This window comes from Varanus komodoensis, unplaced genomic scaffold (assembly GCF_004798865.1).
Source record: "Varanus komodoensis strain SLA01 unplaced genomic scaffold, ASM479886v1 scaffold12, whole genome shotgun sequence".
Taxonomy (NCBI): Eukaryota; Metazoa; Chordata; class Lepidosauria; order Squamata; family Varanidae; genus Varanus; species Varanus komodoensis.
In genome coordinates, this window is record NW_025335349.1 from 12117623 (window position 1) to 12139851 (window position 22229).

Consider the following 22229-nt stretch of genomic DNA (forward strand, 5'->3'; position numbering starts at 1 on the left):
ATGTGTGTAGGGAAACTGGTGTTCTGTCCTTCCTCACTTTAGGGTGTTGTGTTATAATGTTGCCTGTCAGCTGAGAAATGTTATCATAGTATAAATATATCACCAGAAGAAACCATGGCAGGATTGGACTCAGACACTTATAAAATCTTAACCTTGATTGCAACTCAGAACATGATTAGGATATTAACATAGGGAAGACAACTAATCAGTTGAGATGCACTTTGTCCGGATAAACCCTTAGCAAAGTGTTGCAAGTAGATAATGATCATGAAGTGCTTTGACTACTTCTGTTGCTACGCTAGGAGTGGGCAGAGTGTTACTGGGGTCATGCTTTCGAATGTTCCCGAGGAACATAGTTTTTGGCAGTGCAGTCAACTAGATGCCTCCAAAAGAGGGCCCTATTCTAATAATATTTAGGTACAAGTCAATAGGTATAACTTCCATTGGTGAAATCATGCAATCATTGACACATAACCAGGCCTGAGAAAAACCTTCTTTTCTAGAAATCAGCATGTGTGCATCCTTGAAATGCAGCTGACACTGATTAAGTACCATTCTACGGGAAGCTAGTCTGCACTTGACAGATAACAGCAGCTCAAAGGCCAATTCACACCAGCCCACCCCATCCTCCTCCTCCGCTATGCAATAGCGCCCCATCCTCCCTGCTCCTTTGGAGCATCTTCTCTGGTACGCAAGTGGGAAAGATCACGTCATTGTAACTTTTCACTTCTGTAACCTATTGGAAAGTGTTAAGTGTAAGCCTTTAATGATCAATGTGTAAAAGGACCAACCGAGGACTGCTCAGGTACGCCACCTGGAACGATTCGTTGGTAGCAGGTTATTCTTGAGAATAAATCCTTTAAAAGAAAATCTTCCCCTGTTGTGTATTACGGGCATACGCACACCAGGGCAGCAATATCTCGCTGAGATGCTAGTTTTCTACCAGAAGATTTTTCTAAGAAGTTGGACCACAACCTTTGGCACCCGCGTCCCCGCGGTCACCAACCACAAGGCGCAACACATCCACCCGAGATCCCCTGCCCCTCTCTCCCGCCTCCCTCCACCGGCCGCGGGTCTCTCCCACACGCCGTGCCACGTGAGCAAAGCGCCCACCTTCCCCGGAGCGAGCGGTGGGCGGAGCTCGGGCGCCTCCATTCACGAGGCCGGCCGCGGGGGCGGAGCCTGCCCTCGCTGCGCCGCGTCTTATGAATGAAAGCGGCTTTCCAGTTCCCTGGAGCCGGCGAGGCGGACGGCGGGGGCGCGCGCGCGGCGAGGGGATCGAGCGGGGGGGGGCGACCCGGACAGGCAAGTACACGGTGCGGCGCGGGAGAGCAGTCCCGGGCGTTTTCGCTGTTTGCTCGCCTCACGAAACTAAGGGAATCCTGGCCCGTGCGTGGCGGGATGCTTGGGTCTTCCCAGCGCGCTTGTGACCTATTTATTTGGGGCAAAGTACCGGCGGACTTGAGAGCGCCTGTGCTCCTGCAGTACTCCGAAACTATCCTCTGGTCGATTTTCAAATTCGTCTGCTTCTGCCTTGCTATCAACAGGGTGTTCCAGAAGCCGCGGCGACTCTTTGAAACCCCCGTTTCAATCAGGCACAGACTGGAATTGATATATGGTTCGAAGCTCTAAGTAAACATTGCACGAGAAGGTTTTTGTGCATGGCGTGCGCGGCAGAGATGCACGATCCGAAATCAAATCAATTCATTTAGGAATGTTATGGTATTTATTTCTACATTTCTCTGTCTTCTCCCCCGCTTCCCATTTTGCAAGGAACCCAGTGCGGCATGCATGGTCCTCTGCTTCCTCTCCATTTTATCTCCACAACCACCCCGTAAGGTTGGTTAAGGTGAGAGCCCATGACTGGTCCGAAGGCACCAGTGAGCTTCATGGCTGAGTGGGGACTAGAACCTGGAATCTTGCAAGTTACAGCTGAGCACTCTAACCACTAGCCAGTCTAATCATTTCCCTGGACTCTGCTCTGATGATGATCATATGCCCTTAATAGTTACTACAGAATAGTTGCTACAGAATAGTTGCTGCTCATATGCCCTTATAGTTGGTATTAAGCAACCCTTAATAGTTGCTATGGTTAATTTACAGTGGTGAAGTCCCCCAAGAGGTGACCTCCAGAGGTGTTGGACTACAACTCCCATCATCATAGCTATGTTGGCTTGGGGTGAAGGAAGCTGAAGTGCGGCACCTCTGGAGGGCATGCCATTGCGGAAGGCCAGTTTTAAGCCCTTACTGCATAGTAACCTGCTGGTGTTGATGATCCCATGCTTAATCAAAAGAGATACCTAGAATACTTCATAGGAATCTTGAACCTTAAAGCAGAACTCTGGAGTGCTTGCAAAGAAGCCTTAAGACAAAAAGAAATTCACAAAATAAAATGGTCAGACAAAAACAGCAGCATATGCTAAACAGCAAGAGGAATGAAAAACAGCAGGTCAGAGCCCAAGCCTTTCTCACTTCAAAAGAGACAACACTGTCTGTTTCAGATGAGTTGCCCTGAGAGTCTCAGAGCCAGGTGCCACCATAGAAAAGGCTCTGCCCCACTGTTGTCACCTCCTTTACCTCCAAAATCAGGACTTGGAAGAGGAACTCGAAGAAAGAACTTATGTGGGTGGGTGGGTGGAGAAGGAGGCTTCTCCTTTCAGGGATTCCAAGCCACTTATGTTTGTATTGCTTTTCTGTCCTGCCCAATATCTGAATCTCTGTGGATGTAGTTTTTTTATGACTGGTTAGGGATGTTGCATCTACAGACTTCTGTTACATTTTGCATCAGCTGAAGTTTCTAAACCCCGGCAAGGGGTATCCCACATACTACATAATAATCATCTAGAATGGAAGTGACCAGAGCATGGGAAACTATCATGGGGGTCTCTCTGGCCAGAAGATTCTACCAGTGGTACATCAGGCACAACTAGAGCATGATGCTCTGTGCCACTGGTGTAACAACACCTGATCAAGAGTGGGTAATTTAGCACCCTGAAAAGTGAGAACCTGATTACATAGGGGATCAGAAACAAGTTGCGTACCAATTCCCCCAATAGATGAACCTCCTACTATGTGATTTCTGTCCTGCCTGGGTTTTACTTTTGCTTGCAGGCCTTCATCCATTGGTAATCCCAGAATCTGATGCAAAATGTGTGCTTGGAACTTTGCATATCCATTTCCTCCTTGAGATTTAAAAAGAAAGCACCACTTGAAATTGCTACTACTGCTATTACTACTACTAGTACTATTTGTTCTTGTTAGTTGCTTGGGTCAGACCCATCGCAACCCCATGGACAACATTCCTCCAGGCCTTCCTGTCCTCCACCAACCCCAGAGTCCACCTAAGCTCACGCCGACTGCTTCAGTGTCTCCATCCAGCCACCTCATCCTCTGCCGTCCCCTTCTTCTTTTGCCGTCAACTGTTAGGCTCTTCTCCAGGGAGTCCTTCCTTCTTGTTAGGTGGCCAAAGTATTTGAGTTTCATCTTCAGTATCTGGCCTTCTAAAGAGCAGTCAGGGTTGATCTCCTCTAGGACTGACTGGTTACTATTACTATTATAATTGATTGAACTATTGAGTGGAAGATGATTTTAAATATCATAAATATGAAATGTTCTGCAAAACCAAGAGTAAATTTTTCAAAGACACTGAAGAAAACACAGTGTATTTTTTGTGGCTTGATGTGTTTTCTGGTTTACAACTGTTAGGATATTTCCTTTACCATTTCTCTCCAGAAACAACTGCTAATTTCCTCCTCGCTTTCTATCAGAAACCTTTAAAAAGCTTAACATGTTCAGCATTGTAATTTTAATTAAGCCTATCTTATTTGGCAACATCTTTAGATGCTTGCCTCTCTCTCTTGCTGTGGATCAATGTAGTTGTATTTCTAAGAAGGCAGAAATACTCTCTTCTAGATATAGTCAGCAGTAGTGTCCACAAAGAGAAGGTAGATAAAGGGAAGAGTTGGTGGTCATTCCTGTTTCAACTGTGATTTGTCTTTCTGTTACTTTCCTTGGTACATTAAGCTGCATTAGGTTTTATAGGCAGGAATTCAGCTTGTCAGTAAATCATTGCAGCTTTGCTTCCTACTTTACTGTCTGTTTAGACAAAACTTGGTTGGTAGCCATGTTGGTCTGATGCCTTAGGGAAAAAAATGTAAAGGTCATGCCTTTATTGGGTGAGCCAACGTGTGACAAAGGTCACGGGCATGATTCTGAGTTCTGTAGGACTCTTCTTCAGGGTGGAAATTTAACAGGGAGAAAGAAAAAGATCGCCATTTTTCAGTGTTCAAATGTGTTATAGAGGTGTTATTAGATAAGTGCTAAACAGATTTCGGCTTGTTCCCAGGAGTACTGGAAATCATGCACAACTCTTGCTGGGCCCCCTCCCCATGGGATTTGACTGTAAACATTATCCAAAGAGTGGTTTTCAAAAAGGTAATGCTTCTGAAAAAAATTCCTCCACCTCTGCTTCCCTAAGAATTCCTTGCAGTAAATACATTTGGTGCACAGTATGTTCACTACTGAAATGCCTTGGGTTTGAAAGAACTGCTGGCTTGCTTATGTTTCCCGAGTACATTTTCTTTCTTTTTTGGTATATGAAGCAACGCACAGGTTTGGGTTCTTGGAATACATTACTAACCTTATTCCTTGTGTGATGTGTGTCCCTATCAGAAAGTGCCTCCTTTTCTTCTTTAAAGGGTACTAGCGATATCCTAACAATTAAAGGAAAGAAGAAAATTTCACTGATTTTGATTCATTTTAACACCAACACATTAACACTTACTCATTTATGTTAATTTTGATCCTAAAATCCAGTAGTGTGGAATAATTGCATCTGTTATATAATAGATATGAGGCATGGCCTTAATGTGGTGGATTAGTCATGCTGCTGTTCACAGTTTCTTCTTTTTTCTCCTAATAAGAATAGCATGAAAGTTTTAGTGCTGGCCTTGTGGAAGTACAAAGAGATATACAGGCACCAAAGTCATAACTAATGGAGCAGCTGCTGATCTCCCAGCCTCTTTCTGTGACTGGAGAATTCTCTAGGGTTTGATGAAACACTTTTAAAGATCATCTTTGGCAACATCAGCAGAATTTAATGTGTGATTTTTAAGTTTCTGATATTGTTCCTCAATTGTTGGCTAATCTGTGTAGAGACACAACATACAACCCAAGACCTGTGAAGATGGTGGTAGCTTCTCTTAGGCTATGGAGAATGTGGGCATAAAGCCAGCTGTTAGTAAAGCAGCATCCTTGGGATTCTTCATCTGGAGCAAGGCAAAGTTTATTTAGCAGGCTGATCCTACTGACTGGGTTCTCATGACACTGCCATTCATCATGGCTTATAAGCCATGGTGGGTTGTTACATCATGTGAATCCATGGCAGATTTGTTGGGATGGCTTATTTTTGGTTTATAAGCCTCTCTCACAACCCAGTTGAGTAACTGGAGAGTGAGCACCTGGCTTGGGCATGCTGATCTAAGTGATTTAGAGATTAGGTATTGATTGGGTATTGGGGTTGAGGAATCTCACCAAAAGCTTCACAGAAGAGCTAGGTTTTGCAAAAGATTTAATGGAACAAACAGAGGTGCTCCCATGTGGAAGTTCTGAGAAGGAGTTCAGAGCCAAGGGAAGCCAACAGTGTTGGTGGAGCTCTGTAAGAAAACCGGAGACTTTTTGGGGGCAGCTGTGGATGGTGGAGTTGAAAGGACAAAGAAAATATACAGAATAAAGCTCTTTATTTACAAGAATGGACAAAGAAAATTGGAAAATATAGACCGAAAGGATGGTATTTGTTACATTGTTTACAATAACAATAAAACAAGGCAGATTAATTAGCATTTTGGTATTTTATTTAAATTTGTATTCCACCTCTGCCCTCACATGGGTTTCCAAGGCAACAGGAATTTAAGTAATAGTGAAAATTATCATTCAATCTCCTTAGAGACTCTTCAACAATAAAATCAGCTCAGATTGTTCCAAGCATAGGAGGCGAAGGAAAGCTTACCTTATTGTCATGTTTTCACTAACAACTCAGCAAATGATTTTTTATCACTAAATAGGCAATGGCTTTCACTTATCTCTGACAGAACAGCTGCAATGATTTCCTTAAAATGTTTTTTTTTAAACTTGGGGCAGGGGAAGAGAATAAAGCTACAGAATAAAGCTCTTTATTTACAAGTGATTATGGATCACTTTGGTCAGAAGAAACATACAGTTTATATGTGATATACAAACAATGTAGTATTAAGTCTTATTATAACACTGTATAAAACTTAGAGACCTTTTATGGCAGCAGGGAATGGTAGCGACAAAATGCAGTGTGACCAGAAATGGTCCCATCCCTTCTAAATACGCAAGTGAAGGCTCAGATGAAAATCTCTGTTTGAGAACTGACTTGACCATGTGGTGGGTGTTAGATATGATTTATTGCATTATATTTATCTTTAGACACTGATCCCTGACTGCTGGCAGCAGAAATCTCTGGGTGGTTTTTCTTGTTTTTTTCCCATGCTCTTTTGCTGACTCAGATGTCACTTCTGTTTCTAAGGAACTAGGAACTCCATCTATTCCGTGTATACCAAAGAGGATCTCCAGTGCTGAAAGGGAAGGTACTGCGGGAGAATGCTTTCTCAGTCTCTGTCTAAACTTACTCATGCTGCCATAGCAGGGGTGTGGAAGCTCTTTCAGGCAGAGGGCCGATTTCTCTTTCAGATAAACTTTTGGTGGTGGGATTCCTGTTTTTGGTGGGGACCAAGGCACGGGGACGGGGACCGAAATGCCAGTAAAATAGCTTAGAGCTCTTTGTGCCAGTAGCGCAGCCTGAACAGATGCATTTTTTAGAAATAGGGAGAGGGGAGGATTGTTCCTGGATAAGGAACCCAGCAAATAATCTGGCACTGGGGAAAGGTGAGGGCCAGGAAAGGGGACATGTGCGCATGGGGGATGCTGTAGGGCTGCATTTTGCCTACAGGCATACAGTTAAGCACCTCTGTTATAACTCGTTGGCACCAGAAGGGTGGTCTGGACATTTCAACATTAATAGTGACTCAGTAATCTGCGAATGAAATTGATGGTGTAAATGGAAATTCATTGGTGGGATTACTTCTGGCTTTGTTAATCTGAATGAAAAGTATTTTAGATCACATGCTTACAGCAGATGGCTGGAACTACTGTGTGTGATGGTTGTGGACTAAATTTATAATTAGTTTTCAGAGAGAACACGGACCAAAGCAACATCTCGGAACAACACTTGCCCGGATTGATACACATTGAGCTGAACTGAACGAGACCTAGCTTGCTGATGGATATGGAAGTTAGTGGGGAAAGCCTGTAAGAGCAGATTCATTTCAGTTCTCTGACTGTCTCATTGCTGGGATTACATTGCTGTTTTGTAGAAACCAGCAGCATCCTGAGCTGACTGATGCGCCTTTTCTTTTTTGTCAAGCTGCAGATATTAAAATCTTCCAGGCTAGCAATAAACAGGCCCTTGCTGCTTCTCCAAAAGAAAACAAACAAGCATCCCCACCCCAAAATGAGGGGGCACCGATACATTTTTGATACCACCGTTTTGTTTATTTAATTATCTGATTTCTCACCTGCCCCATTAGCCATACGGCTTCCTGGGCAGGGTACAGCATACAAATCCTGGGTTGGGCCCTGCAGTAAGTACTGATGTAAAACGAGCCTTTTTTCTTTTCTTTTCCATCTTATTGCATGGTTTCCTTTCTGCTCTGCCTCAAGGATTTTATCTTTTATTCTTTCTGGATTGTTTGGCATTAAAGATCTTTTCAGGATTTCCTCTTTGTTAAAGTTTTGCTTACTAATGTAAAAAGAACCTCCTACAGCTTCTGGCACTGTAATGCAGAGGAACTGGAAGGGTCGTGAGAGGAGTCAGAATCCTGCTTTTCCCCAACATTCTGAACTAAGTTGGTGGAATATTGACTGTAATTCCTTCATGCAGTATGTTCAGGGGTGGCATCTAATACATCATCCCAACCACCCCAAGAGGCAGGTTAGGCTGAGAGACCGTGTCCTTTGTGACCCTTTGAAACAAGATCTCGCGAGTCCAAACCTTGCACTTGGTCTAGTCTTTGTCCATGAGACCCTTTTGCCCCTCCCCTCCTAATAGCTTTCTGTACAGGACATGGGGTGGAATGTGAAATAACTATTTGACCAAGCAAAGAAGGGGACCTGCAAGGCTGGCACAAAGAGGAAGGATAAAACCTCTTCTTGCTCATACCAGCGTGCAGGATATGGAATAATCAACTCAAGTTCAGATCCAGGCTAGATGTCAGAAAATGTTTCCTCACTGTCAGAGCAATATGGCAGTGGAACCAGTTGCCTAGAGAGGTCATGGGTTCTCCCACCCTAGAGGCGTTCAAGTCTGTAAATCCTTGGCTGCAAATTGCATCTGTATCCTTCCATTCAAACCGCAACATTTGCTACTGCTTCCGTCAATCTCTCCTGGATGCCATTTCCAAATAAACAATCTAGCTAAATGCCTAAGGGCAAGAACCATTCCGATTTTCCTCTAGTGGATCGCCTAGTGTTTCGGTACTTAATACGTGTTGCTGCATACTTGGTGAACGGTGCCTGGCCAAGGGAAGGCACACTTTGCTTTGGGTGACAAAGCACTGGTTCCAGAACTGCTGATTTCGGCTATTCTTCAGGGTCTACAAAATCAATTAAATGTTTCTGGGGCTAGAAAACACTTCCAGAAATCTGGCTAATTTCCTGCCTTCCTTCTTGCCTAATACAATTTCTGGTGGCTCCAAAGATACCTTGAATTGTCTGAGGTGCTGAAAACTTTGTGTATGTTGCAAAAAAGATTCATGTCTGCCACAGTGAATGTGGAAATGAGGCTTTATAGTATACTTTTGTGAGGAAGAAGGCTATAATAGAAAGGGCAGTTGAGGATGCTCTGCTTTTCCTGAGGATTAGCCATGTGTGGTCATTCTTAGGATGGATGACTGAGACTGAAATTGGCATTTGGGCAGGGCATGAGAGACATGGGAGGCCATAAAAAGTCTACTGTGTGACCTTCTCTGTTGTGCAGGGTCCATCTGGGCCCAGGAAAGCTCTATGATTGCTTTGGATGGCAGCAGTCGGCTGAGTCCAAGCACAGTTGTGTTCCATTGTGGAGGCTGACCTCCCAATCCTATACCTGCCAAGAGGTGGCAGATTCCCCCCCCCCCGCCCTCTCTTTCTGTGCTGAGAGCAGGATAGCAAAGGAGGTTTCCTTGGGTCTTTTGCAATGGGGGACTGGAGACCCAATGGAGGATGAGTAGAATGAACCTGCTCCCTTTTGCTTCTACTGCTGCACTGTATTGCAAGCCTCTACCGATTTAGGCCAAGGCTTCCTTTGTCTGGTATTCTGTTCCCACAGTGGTCAGCAGATGCCCATGAACAGTTAACAAGCAGGGCCTGAATGCTGTAGCACCTTGTCATGCATACTGAAAGGCTGTTGCTTTCATTTTTGTCACAGAATTGCCATCTGAACTGTACACAAACAGCTTTTCTTTTCCTGCTTTTCTGCTACATAACCTCTAGGTGGAGCTGTGCTCTAGCAGAATATCACAAATACACAGGAAGGAAATATAATTTCTTTTGCTTTGTGAAATAATAGCCCATTTTCCCCACAGTAGAAACAGCTGGGGAAAGTGCTCTTAAAAATAGAAATGGAACTGAAGGATTACAGGGTAGTGTAAAGAATCCGTAAGTAACTGTATGTAGGAAATCTAAAGAAGTGCCTCTTGCAGAAAGGCACACTACCTCCAATACTGGAGGTGACACATTTATGACCAGTTATTGATAAAGAGAGCTTTATTCTCGGCATTTCTCTAAACCCCTTTTAAAGTTGTCTGAGTTGGTGATATGGCGTGCAGTAAAGCAGCCATGGGCCTCACGTACCTCACAGAATTGTTGTGAAGATAAAATGGGGAAGAGTAGAGTCATGGCAGCATCTTGGGTTTCTTGGAGGAAAAAGGGTAGGATATAAATGTAAGTACAGATAGATATATAGAGGTAAAATCAAAATAAAAACAACAATAAGAAAACCACCATCAGACAATATCTAAATCTAAAATGCACCAGGATCTTTCCCACAGGCCAGGTGGAATCAGCTGGCCCTGTGACAGAAGAAGGGACAACCTTATGTATGCTTGGACAGAAAAATGGTCTACAATTTTCTGTCTAAACATGCAGTATTGTGTCCTGAATGAATTAAGTTCAATAGCTGTCCAGCAGTTGCTGCTACTTGTCATTTGGGCGGCATAGAAATGTTATAATAATAATAATAATAATAATATTTCTCTGATCTTGGACAATGTGGCTGAAATTTTAAGGAGTGTCACTTGCTCATTTTTGAGCAGAACAAATTGCATAGTCAGAGAAATTATACTATAGAAAGCAAGGGTGAGCAGAAGCCATTGAGAAAGTGAATAGTAGGCTTAGCTGAGTCTACGCCTCGTGTTTTTGTAATGTAGGGGAAATGCAAATTGTGTGCAAGGGGGCAAGGTCAGCGAGAGGATGGGAATGTTTTGCCTGTGCATAATAATGGCAATAATAGAATTCTGGAGCTAATCGGAGATTTCTATTAACACAAATCTTGTTCCACCGCAGCTTGAATAGTTATAATTTGAACTGTCTACCACGTAGAATTGTTTCTTTTATTCATGAAAATGAGGGTGGTGGAGAAAGCTGCAGTGAAGACAAGCTTTAAAACATGCAGGAGGAGGGGGTGGCATAAAATGTCTTGGAGCTTGCCTAATGTAGAGGATGGGGCCAAATGATCAGCTCCCCCCCCCCCGAACAGAGTAGAGAAGAAGGGGGAAACTGACAGTGCCATCGCCAAAGGCTGCTTCCGTGATGTGCCTGTAAAAGCGACATGAAAAAATACCCATAGCTTTTCTCCCTCTTCATCAGAAGTCATTTTTTACACACAGCATTGACCAACTGGAATGACTGAGCCACTGTTGGAGAAATGGTGTGGAGCTTTTCATGGAGGAGACTGGACGTGCCCATTTTCTTTCCATAATGCAGTGTATCCATAAAGGTATTGGCCTGAGCAGGAGGTCTGCTGAATGGTGACCAAGGATGTCCCTTTGGCTATGTGGCCACGAACACGGAAGAATTGTGCTTGCTGAGGCCAGAATCACCGTTGCTCAGCAAAGCCAGTTGACAGCTGGGAGCGCTTGGTCAGTGGCTGTCCCCCCCACCCCCCTGAACCTGGTCCCTGCAAAACAATTGGCTTGTTGTGATGTGTCGGTAGCTGCGCGGTGGTTATGGACCATTTGCCGCATCTGGGATTGGCTGAGCATGTATGCCTACAGCTTCAGTGCCGCCTCATTTGCGGCAATTAATGTCTACACCCTGTGAAGGCCCTGAAAATAAGTTTGCACATCTGCTCGTGTGGAAAAACAGAATGCAGCATTATGGGATAGCTTGGATCACTGAAATGTTGCAGAGCTCTCTCTTCATGACTGACCGCCAGGAGACTAATGGGCTGCCTTGTGAAGAGGCTGCCACTTCAGTTGTAATTTGTAGCAGCTATTTTGGGAGGTCCTCTTCCCCCGCCCCCCCCACTTCCATTTGGATCCTCTTTTGTGTTGCTTTTGTAATAATGCCATTTAGCCAAACCAATTATTCCTTTCTCTGCCTTGCTTCCTAATAATGAAGTATTTGTTAGGGGAGGAAGATGCCAGACATGCATTACGTTTGACTGCACTTGGGTTTAATAAACAGCACAAGTTTAATGTAGTTGCAGGCAGTGAGCATAAAAGCATATGGAGAAGTGGCTAATTTGTTTAGCCCTAAATGAAGGGTATGTGGCTAATTTGAATCTCTCTCTTGATATTAATAAACTAAATTAAATGCATCACTTTAAATTTATGATAGAACAGGCCATCAGTGTAGGACATAATACTTGCGCCTTGCTACTCTGGAGTAGAAAAGTTGCCACCTCAAAGGGCAGTCAGTAAGTCTCATTGCCATCGGCCCCACAGAGAGGGGCAATTTCTTTTTAGGACATGCACCATTGTGAGTGGATCTTTTAAAATTCCAGAGCATTTTAAAACATCATAACACAAGTGTGAGATACCATGATTATGCTTCTTATGTTTTGCCATGATTACTGACCTGCTTCAGTACGCCGTGTCGTGCTGTGACACCTCCTTGCTGGGGAGGGCCGATATTCTAGGCTTTGAGAAGAGCCAAGCAGGTTGGAATCCTGCTTTCTTGCCCTCCTTGGACCTCTTTCCACTGCTTGGCCCTGGCTAGGCAGCGAACAGAGGTGAGATCAGTTCTGCAAATGCAAGTAGATTCTTTGTTCAAAGTATGCAATGCATGCAATTCTTTGCAAAATACACAGCCCTTGCAAGTCATGTGTGCAGAAATGGATTTTGGCTTGAATTTGCTTCCTGCTGGATGCCCAGTCAAATGCTCAGCATGAGGTGGACTTAGGGAAGAGGGAATGCCGCCTGGAGTCCAGGGAACCAAGCTGAGCAAATCTGATTCACACCATTCCCGCCCCCTAACTGGGTTCTTCACACATCCCTACCAAGCTTTCTTGAAGTGTTGCCCTGCATATGACACACTGCATTACTCTGATCTGGATGTGACCAGGGCATGGGTAAGTGTAGCCAGGCGTGCCTTATCCCTGCAGCCCTGCTCCTGGGATACTGCAGGGCTGCAGCTAGTGATTCAGGCAAAGATGATAAGAGGTGTTCCTGGTAGCAGATGCCCCTTGCAATTCCATGTACAGGCGAGTCCCTAAATTGTGCACTTGATCCTTTAAGGGGAGTACAGCCCCAGCCAACATTGGTTGCAACTCCATCCACATAGGCAGGTTCCCCCACTCATGGTGTGGCATCTTATCTGGATTAAGACTTGCCCTCATCCATCCCAACCTTCCGGCCAACACCTCCTTATAGCTTCCACAGGCTCGCCAGGACTAAATGAAGAACATGAGAGGTAAAGCTGCAAGTCATCTGCCTAGTGATGACACCTTAGCCCAAACCTCTTGATGACTTTCCCCAGTGGTTTCATGTAGATGTTAAGAAATATGAGGGACAAAATAGGACCCTGAAGAATCCCAAAGTACTTTGGCCAAGGGAGGAAGAGGAGACTACCCCCCCAACCCCCCCCCATCTTCTGGATGCATGCTTCCAAAAAGTCCTGGAGTCACTTAACACTATGCACTCAGGTCCTACACCAAATGGGTGGCTCAGAAGGGTTGATGGTATTGGAAGTTGTTGAGATGTATCCTGCAGAACTAACCTGAACATCCCCACGCCTTCCGCAGAGTGACCAGTGCTGGTTTCCATCCCAAACCAGATTGGAATGGATGCAATAACCAGTATAGCCCAAGGCTGGGATTAAGAACCCTCAGCCTCATCTAGTATCTTACCTAAAACCAGCATATCAGAGATTGGATGGTAATGATCCAGAATCAACACATTTGGTTTTGGTTTTTAAAAGAAGTGCTTCTGGAGGCTACAGAGCTCCCTGCCAAGGCAGGCCAGGCTAAGTCCTTCTCTTTTATTCTTCCATGTCAGGCAGACACATTTTTAGTCAAGTAAGCTTTTGGCACCAAAGCTGATTCACTGCTGAATTTTGATTTTATTTATTTTTTTTACAGTGGTTTTCTCCCCTCCCACCATCCCTTGTTAATCAGCACGGAATATAAAACTGAACCCTGTGAAACTGCCACAGAAGGCAGCAGTAAACCCACAGCACCACCTTCTGAGACTGTCCACCCAACTCGGAATGAGAGCCCCATAAAACAGTCTTCCACACAGACGCTTCTAACCCAGGCAGGCAATTCAGAAGCCCAGGATGAAGTGAGGGGCGAGATCTTGCCTCTCTGGGCCCTACGTCTCTCAGAGGACTTGGCAGAAAGACAGGATCTTGTTTCATATCCCACGGAGGGCGGTTGTGCAGCAGGCAGAAGCAACACTAGTACTCACAGAACAGTCTTGTGCAGTGACCTCCTGCCCTTGCCATCTCTTTCCTTTGTCACTTTTGGAACAGAAAAAATGGAAAGCAGCGATAATCAATTGGGGGATTCTGTTCAACTATCACTTCGGGCTCATTAATTGGACAGGCTGCATTGATAATGAAGCTTCCCAGAGTAAACAGCTAGTTCTGTTTCTAATTGGTGGTGTGGAAAGAATGGTTTAATTATAATAAACAGCAGCTGGAAAGTATTAATGTAATGTAGAGAAAAACATTTTTAAAAGTCTCCTGTGCCTAAAATCTCAGTCATTCTCGTGCCTAGCGTGGCTTTTGTGTCAGAAGCCAGCCTTCCCCAGCCTTGCACCTTCCAGACACGTTTGGACTGCAACACCCGGAATTCCCAGTTGATGGTCCTGCTGAATGGGAACTCTGAGAGTTGCAATCCAGATGCTTCTGAAGGCCACCAGGTTGGGGAAGGCTGTGCTAGGCATCCCTAATCTCAGGACCCTCAGATATGTGTGAATATTTCAGGATGACATAAGCATAGATGGAAATTTGTCCCTGCCCACCCCGCCCACCAGCTGCACCCAATTTAGCGATAAAGGGGAAGAGCTGTATTTTATTGATTGCCTCTTAGAGAGCCTTGTTGGGTTATAAATTTAAAAATAAATATATAACTAAAGGGGAAGTTTTTATATCACTTTTTAAAAAGTACACTGGTACTTGATCTATTTTTAGAAGCAGCCACTTGGCTTCTGAGCCTGATGTGATATTTAACTTTTATTAAAAGATATGCACTGTATTACAGGCTGTTTATCAAAATGGAGACCTAGTTATTTAAAAGCGGCACCTTCAACCCTTGAGCCTGTTTTGTTTTTTCAGCAGGACAGGCATGCCTGGCTATGTGGGAGAGGGAGAATAGCCTGTATGCACACATGCACATTTCTTCTCAAGCGTTCTCTTTGCTCTCAAGTGGAAATGGTTGTGAGGCTGCAGGGGAATGACGACAGCCATGGAACAATCCTATGGACAACTGGGAGAGGGGGCTTGAACGCAACGGGTTGCTTCTCCCCGGTCATGTGGCGCTTGTGCCTGCCAGGACAGCGATTGCCTGGGGGTGTTTGGCAGTCTTCCTCTCACGGGCTTCAGTGGGAAAGAAATGCACCAGCTCCCGGGCTTTCTTCCACGTTGCAGGTCTGGCTGGAAAATGGGTCCTGCAGGTCCAGGGCTCTCCCAGTCTAGCCTCAGCAAAGCCCCTTCTACCCCTTCTGCTGTGACAGAGGAGAAGTGATGGCAGTGTTGGAGAGCGACTTGCCTCGTCCAGGCGTTCGTCAGCTGCCAACCTCTCTGGATGCTTTGGTTTGCTTCATTAGTGCACTTCAAAATGGGTTTAAAGAGCCTAATATGGCTTTATCTGGCACCGGTAAAACAGAGAATTTTGTAAAACATGATGTTTGTAACTGATGCCCAACCTGTCTGGCTGGGTTGTGGAGCTGCTACTTTTACAGGACTGCGTCCTCTCACTCCCAGCACAAAACCTGCTCTGGAATTAGCCAGATGGTCATTGCTGATGTTAGTCACCTTAATGATAGACCAGAAATGAAGCCCATCAGCCTTCCCCAACCTGGCGCCCTCCAGATATTTTGGATTGCTGCTCCCATCAGCAATAGCTATTGTGGCCAGTGTTAAGTGATTATGGCAGTTGTAGTCCAAAACATCTGAAGGGCCCCAGGGTGGGGAAGGTTGACCTTCATCTGGGCACGTGGAGCAGAGGGCAGTATGTTGAATGATGCCCCTGCGTGTGTGTGTGTGTGTGTGTGAGGGGGGGGGGATCATTCGGGATCGCTTTTCTTGCTAAAGCTTCTTGTCTTCACATTTATATATTGATACAGGCAGGAGATGGCTGGATCTAGATTTATTTCCAACAGAACCTCCCAACCTGCTCTCTTATCTAACTCCGATTACACCTGGGAGTACGAATATTATGAATACGGGCCAGTTTCTTTTGAAGATCTCAAAGCTCATAAGTGTAAGTCTTCCCGGGAGGCTCTCCATTTCAGAATCCCTCCGTGTTCGTTTTCAGCTATAATGGCAGTAAAATGTATCTGGGGAGTAGTTTCTTTTCCATACTTGCTTATGCGTGTGCATGCATACACATTCTAACACCATCATTATTTTACAAAATGTCATTTTCTTTCATTATGCTTGCCCACAGTTTGAAATGATGGGCTTTGGATCAGGTAAAAATGTCTGGACTGAATGCAAAAATACTGCATTAGGAAAAAAAAAAACAGAAACCCTGGAGCCTTGTGTGGGAAAAAGGAATGGAAAAGTGACTAGGAATGATGGGCTGTGGGGAAAAGCAGTGGCTGGGAGTAAGGTTAAACACCCTCCCATTTCCTTTGCCGGACAGAATCTGCTTCCATTTGTAGTGTTCATTATAAGCTCTATCATGCTAGAAGATTCTTGTGGACAATTTAGGTGAAAGAAGAGGAATTTCATATAGTTGCATATCACAAAGGCAGGGAACAGATGGACCTGCCTGGAGAATCATCATTTTGGCTGAGTCGCTCCAAGCACCAGTAACCAAAAGATAGAGGCTTATTCCAGGCTCGATGGGAAATCGTGGTTTCCTTTTCAGGGAGCAAACACTGGACTCCTTGCTTCCTCCTCCTTTTCTGCATGACGGAGGCGGCAAGTGGAAGTGTCTGCTTTCACTTTGAAACTGCCTATAGTTCTCTGTGCCGTCTGAACTAAGGGAACTGTGGTTTGTTTAATGTGATTTGTTTACTGAGAACAAGCCAGAACCAAATGCCATATTCTTGGGATTTATTTTAACAAACCACAGTTTGGATGGAAAACTGAGTTGCTTGAAAACAGAAGCAAAAGCCTTTGATCTTCTTTGGCACATGGAACAGGAGGCCAGCCTAAGAAGCAGAAAACTGGTTTCTCCTTCCGGCTGAATCAGTGTTCTGTGGGCAGGATATAATAATGCAAGCAGCGATCCTCGAGTGTCAGCTTCATGTGCTTTCCATAGAGTATACGGATAGGCAGGCCATTTTTGACTAGGGCTGGTGCTGTGGGGAGGGGGGCTTGCTGAGGGCCCATGCCCCACCAGGGGTCCACTGACAAGGGCCCCCTGGAGGTGCTTCTGCTCTTCACCATGGCAACCTGCTTGCTCAGCTTGCCTCTTCTTCTGGCCCAGACAGCGGTGGTGGTGATGGTGAGGAGCAGCAGCAGCAGCAGATGTTCTTGCTCACTGGCTCTGGGTCTGTCAAACAAGCCAGTGGTAGCAATGATGGGACAGAAGAGGAGGAGCAACCGCAGCTAGTGGTGGCGGTGCTGTGAAGGTAGACTTGCTGGGGGAGGGGGCCACTGATGCCGCCTTGCCCACAGCCAGCCTTCCAAAACCTGGCGCTGGCGCTGCTTTAGCTGAAATCGTGTGCGTTCTGTTGCTGGATGAGGACAGTGAAGCTGGTTTGAAAAGTGATCCAGAGTTGGAGTGAAAGTGTCATTGAGTCTGAAGCAAAAACTAGCGCCGCGTAGCGGTGGTTAGTAGCCAAGAAATAATTTTAGATAGATGCCCCCCTATGATGTTAATAAAGAGCCTCCCTCCTCCAATTTCAGAGCACTGCACAACAGTTTTTAAAGGGAAAAAGGGAGGGGTAGACAAATAATCATGTAGTGCATCTTTAAAAAAATGCTAGACAGCTACGAGATGCTTGAGGAGACTGAATCTAAGCCAGAGTTCAATGCACTGAAATGCATGTCTGTCATTTTCATTGTGAAAGTGGGTTCTCTTCATGTTGTGGTGAGCTCTTTTTTATATAATGCCTGTTCACCCCATGTTGACTGAGGAGGAAGAGTCTAGCAAGCCTGGACTCTTCCTCCTCTCCCTCCCTTCTCCTCCTCCAGTAAGAGTTTGGATAATTTCAATTCCATTTGAGATCAGCCATAGTTTAGTGTTGCACCCGAACCCTTAAACTGTGGCTAATCTTAACTATGTTTCTTCAAATAAGACAGCTTTGTATCCCACAGTTTGAGGCTGGTTTATTTCAAGACAGCCATAGTTATGATTAACCAGCTTGCTAGTTTTGCATGATGTGACAAGCTGCAGTTATATCAGAAAGGGAAATGAATCCTTTAAAGCTCTTTTGCACAAGGTGTGTTTGTGTGGGTGCGTATGCACAAAGGGTGCCCTGAGATTTGCTGCAGCTTCTCCTCATAATGCCAAACTATGGTGTGGATGAACTTTTTCTGTTTAATGGGCATGGTAGATGATCAGGCAGACCTAATTTGTGTCAGAACAGAGCTGCTAGTTTTGATCATGGCGCCAGAATTCTTGCGCCAGTGACTACAGTGCCCTCAGTGAAAGGATGTTAATCTTTTCTAAATAGAATTTATTTGCTGGAGCTATATGCGAAACCTTCAGTGGGAGTGAACATAATGAAGCTCCAATCAGCCTTAATTACACACTGCTCTGATGTGCTGTAAGCATTTCTTTTATTTCATGAAAAAGATAGCTAATGAAAAGTAGCTTTTGGTATCTTTCTTCCATGTATTTCACATCACGTGTGCTTGTGTTCCCGGATCATGCTAAATTTAGCTACAGGCATATTGAAAAAGAGATGCCAGAAAATCTATGTGGAGACAAGAGAGGCTGTTTCTATGATGCCTGCGTGCCAGGGGAGTGTTTACAGAGCAATATATATGAGGAAATTCTTTGCTCTGTTACTCTAATCAGGCATTAAAATATTTTTGGTACTTCACCAGCAAATCACGGGTCCCAGGCCCAAGCCAGACATCATTACACACAGCAGGTGGCTGCGTGGAGCAATCTCTTGCCAAACAGATGACAAGTCTGTTATGGGCTGGATGGAGAGGTGGGAAGGGTCATTTAGAGCCCTGTTCTCACTTCCAAGCAGTCAGCACTGTTCATGGCTGCCTCTTGGAAGACGGTGCATGGGGAGGTAGCATGCAAGTGGCTCTCAAGTCCAGACAGCATGAATGTGCCTGCAAGCAAAGAAGCTCCTTGTGGGTTGGACTGAGCCAGGGTGTGGGCAGCACTGGGGTAAACGGACAAAGACCCACCTCAGGAAGGCTCCTGCCCTGAAAGGTGGTCTGTAAACGTTTTAATGAACGAACTCCCTAAATAAATACACCTCCTTGCATTACATTGCCAGGCCTGTTTTTATTAAGGACAGAAAAATGGGTATTGCTTTTGTATGAATCCAAGAGTATTCTCTACCCTTCCTCCATCAGCAGATTAACCTCTTGCCTTCTCTTGCAGATTCCATTGTGATTGGGTTTTGGGTCGGCCTTGCCGTCTTTGTCATTTTTATGTTCTTTGTACTGACCTTGTTGACAAAGACAGGAGCACCACACCAAGAGTAAGTACTGCTAGTGAACAGCAGGAGCTGTAAGCACTCATCGATCGGTTGACTTCATTCATGCCAGGGGAAGGGCTGCAGCTCTCTGTAGAGTCACGGTAGGGCCAAACTCTTGTCTGAACCCTTGGAGAGCCACTGTCCGTTGGTGTAGACAGATGGGTCGGTCTGGCCTGCAAGACCCATGTTTCCATTGAGCTAAGTGGGACTTACCCCCGGATTAAGTGGATGCAGGGTTGCAGGGGTTTGGCCGCAATCCTGTGCTGACCTGGGAGAAGTTCTGCTGAACTTGGCTGGGTTTGTTTCTGAGTAGGATGCACAGGATAGTGCTGAAAGTTAATTCCAGGAACCCTTATTTGTTGACAATTGAAGCATCTATCTGCTCCACAGCACTGGAATCAGTAATTAAAATCTAATTTAATTAAAATTAAAAAGGATCACTCTGTAATTGCAGGGCTGGCTGCATTTGCATTGTTGCCCCTGCATTTCTGAAAAGAAAACATGAACCTGTTGACAGTGACAGTGTGCCCAAACTGGAGAAATGTTTGTGAGCTTTTTATGTTGCCAAAACACTCAAATCACACACCTGCAATCTCTCTCAAATGTACATGCTGTAGTCGAGAATGCGCTTAACCAATATGAGCCTTGGCATTCCATCTCCCACAGAGCTGTACCACAGCGCACTTCTTAACGCACGGTTCCCCTTTGCTTGCTTTCCAGGAATGCAGACTCTTCCGAGAAAAGGCTCTGCATGAACAACTTTGTGGCTGACTTTGGTGGGCCGCTGGATTCTGACAGGATCTTTTCTTCACAAGCTGCTGAAGAATCTAGGTTGCTCTTCCACTGCTATGTCGATGAATTTGAGAATATGGACAGGGAAAAACAGTGCCTCAAAATGCCAGTTGTGGACAGAAAGATCCACTTTCAGGAGCTAATTCAGAACAGTAGGAGACTGGAAGAAGAGCTAAATTGCCATAGCAAGTTCAACATCCCCAATTTTGTGAACACTGACCAGAATTCTTCCCTGGGTGAAGACGATCTGCTGATTGCACAGCCACCAATAATTTTAGAGAGCAAACCAGCGAGTCAGGCTTCCTAGCAAATTCTTGACTGAAGAAACATGGAACAAAATATTTCTGGATTGTTCTTGATTTTAGCTGGGATTCTTCCTATGTTAGAATCACACATTTGGGGTCTATATTAAAACAGAACACATGTATGTCACAATGTCAGTGTTGTATATTGCTCAGAGAGCTCCATCTATTGGCAGTAGATAAATATAAATGAATACATTCTCCTTCACTTCCATCCTAATTTTCATTTACATGTACAAGGACTAAAGTTGCTTGACTATGCTTTGCTACACAGTATGGCAGTGTTTCAGTTGTCCCTAAACAAATGAGAAATATTTGTTAAGACCAGAGCTTATCAGTATTTATTTTTGTCTTTTAGATTTACAGGCACTTGCTTTTAGTAATGATGGAACACTTTTGTACAGATTACCATCTGCAAGTAAGGGAAACTGTTTTGGGGTTTAATACCATGTAGTTTAGAGGTGTAAATTGGATAATTTGGCGTACAATTCTCATGATCCCTCACCATCATCTATACCAATTAATAGTGTATGGAAGTGCAGACTAAAACATCTGGACATTACAAGTTGCCCACCTGTACCATAGACAATGGCAAATGTATAGCCTGAAATATTGGTTTTTGTATTGTGCAGTAGAAGTTGGATGTTCACCTTTCTTTTGCTTGTTGCTACGTGTGTGTGTGTGTGTGTTTTTGTGTGTACAGGCTTTTTAGACTTTCGCATGTGTACTGCCTTTAGGGATCGCAGCAGTTGGACCTTCACTAGCTTGACCCCCACCTTTCTACTACTTCATGTAACTCCCACAAGCAAGGTAATGTGATGCAGTGTCAGTGACATCACAAAGGCCTTTATATTCCATGCATATTCTTTCTTTCTGTGCATTTAGGAGTCCACAAGTCTATTGGTTTTAACAAGCTCAGGTATGGCCCAACTCTTGTATAGGACCGGGCCACAGTCCAGCTGAGAAATGTGTTCAGTATTAACATCAAGTTGATGCCAGAAAAGTTTACATGATAGAATAGCATACCTGTATGGATAAGTGCAATTATCATTTGCAGCACAGGGCATTTCTATGGTCCCCTCATTTAATGAAAGAAATGTCATTAGTACTGATACAAACCCATCACACCTCTGGCATTCCAGCTCAGAAATTCCAGTGCTGGGTGAGTTAGAAAACAGGAGAGCCTCTTAACCTGCTATGACTGGAAATAGCTTCTAAGGCAAAAGGGGCTGCTTTTAGACTGGTGAAGCCCAGCAACTCACATGCAACTCATTTTATCTGGCTTTGACGCTGGAGGTTGGCTTAATGGTTAATTGCTTTGCTTTTGCTTGGTACCTGCTAGTGCCAATGGTTGGATGTGCTGCCAATTTCACAACATATTTTCCTATCACTTTTGTTGTATGCTAGCACACTAACTCTCTTTTAGCTAGCCCTTTTCAGTCAGGATGAAAGTGGCAAAGAACTAGAATTGACATCATCTGGAATCTTAATTTCATCCATTTTCAAGGGCTTTGTTAGTAATTAAATGGTTAGGTTAACAGTTGCCTCCGAGCTGCCTGAGCAACACTGCCTCCCTGCTTTTATTTTGACAAGCTGCATCAGCTTTAGGAGACTGTAATCTACTGTCATTTTATGTAAGAAGTTCAACTTTATCTTCTGTGCAAATGCTACAACTGTGATTTTCCCTATTGTATAGTGACTATGTATAGGTTATTTTAGTATTGTAGATATACCTCTTAGGTATGTTCTTGTAATTTTTATTTTTGGTATATATGCCTTTGTTATTACTGTA

The 22229-nt window shown here is 44.5% G+C and overlaps 1 protein-coding gene across 1 annotated transcript; it reads left to right on the plus strand.

Moving 5' to 3' along the window:
• The first annotated feature begins 15855 nt into the window (after window positions 1-15855).
• On the plus strand, window positions 15856-20574 carry MRAP2 (melanocortin 2 receptor accessory protein 2). The gene is made up of 3 exons (XM_044421989.1): window positions 15856-15985; window positions 19247-19346; window positions 20064-20574. Exons 1-3 carry the CDS (start codon window positions 15856-15858, stop codon window positions 20440-20442), a joined length of 609 nt encoding a protein of 202 aa, XP_044277924.1. The 3' UTR covers window positions 20443-20574.
• The last annotated feature ends 1655 nt before the right edge of the window (window positions 20575-22229 follow it).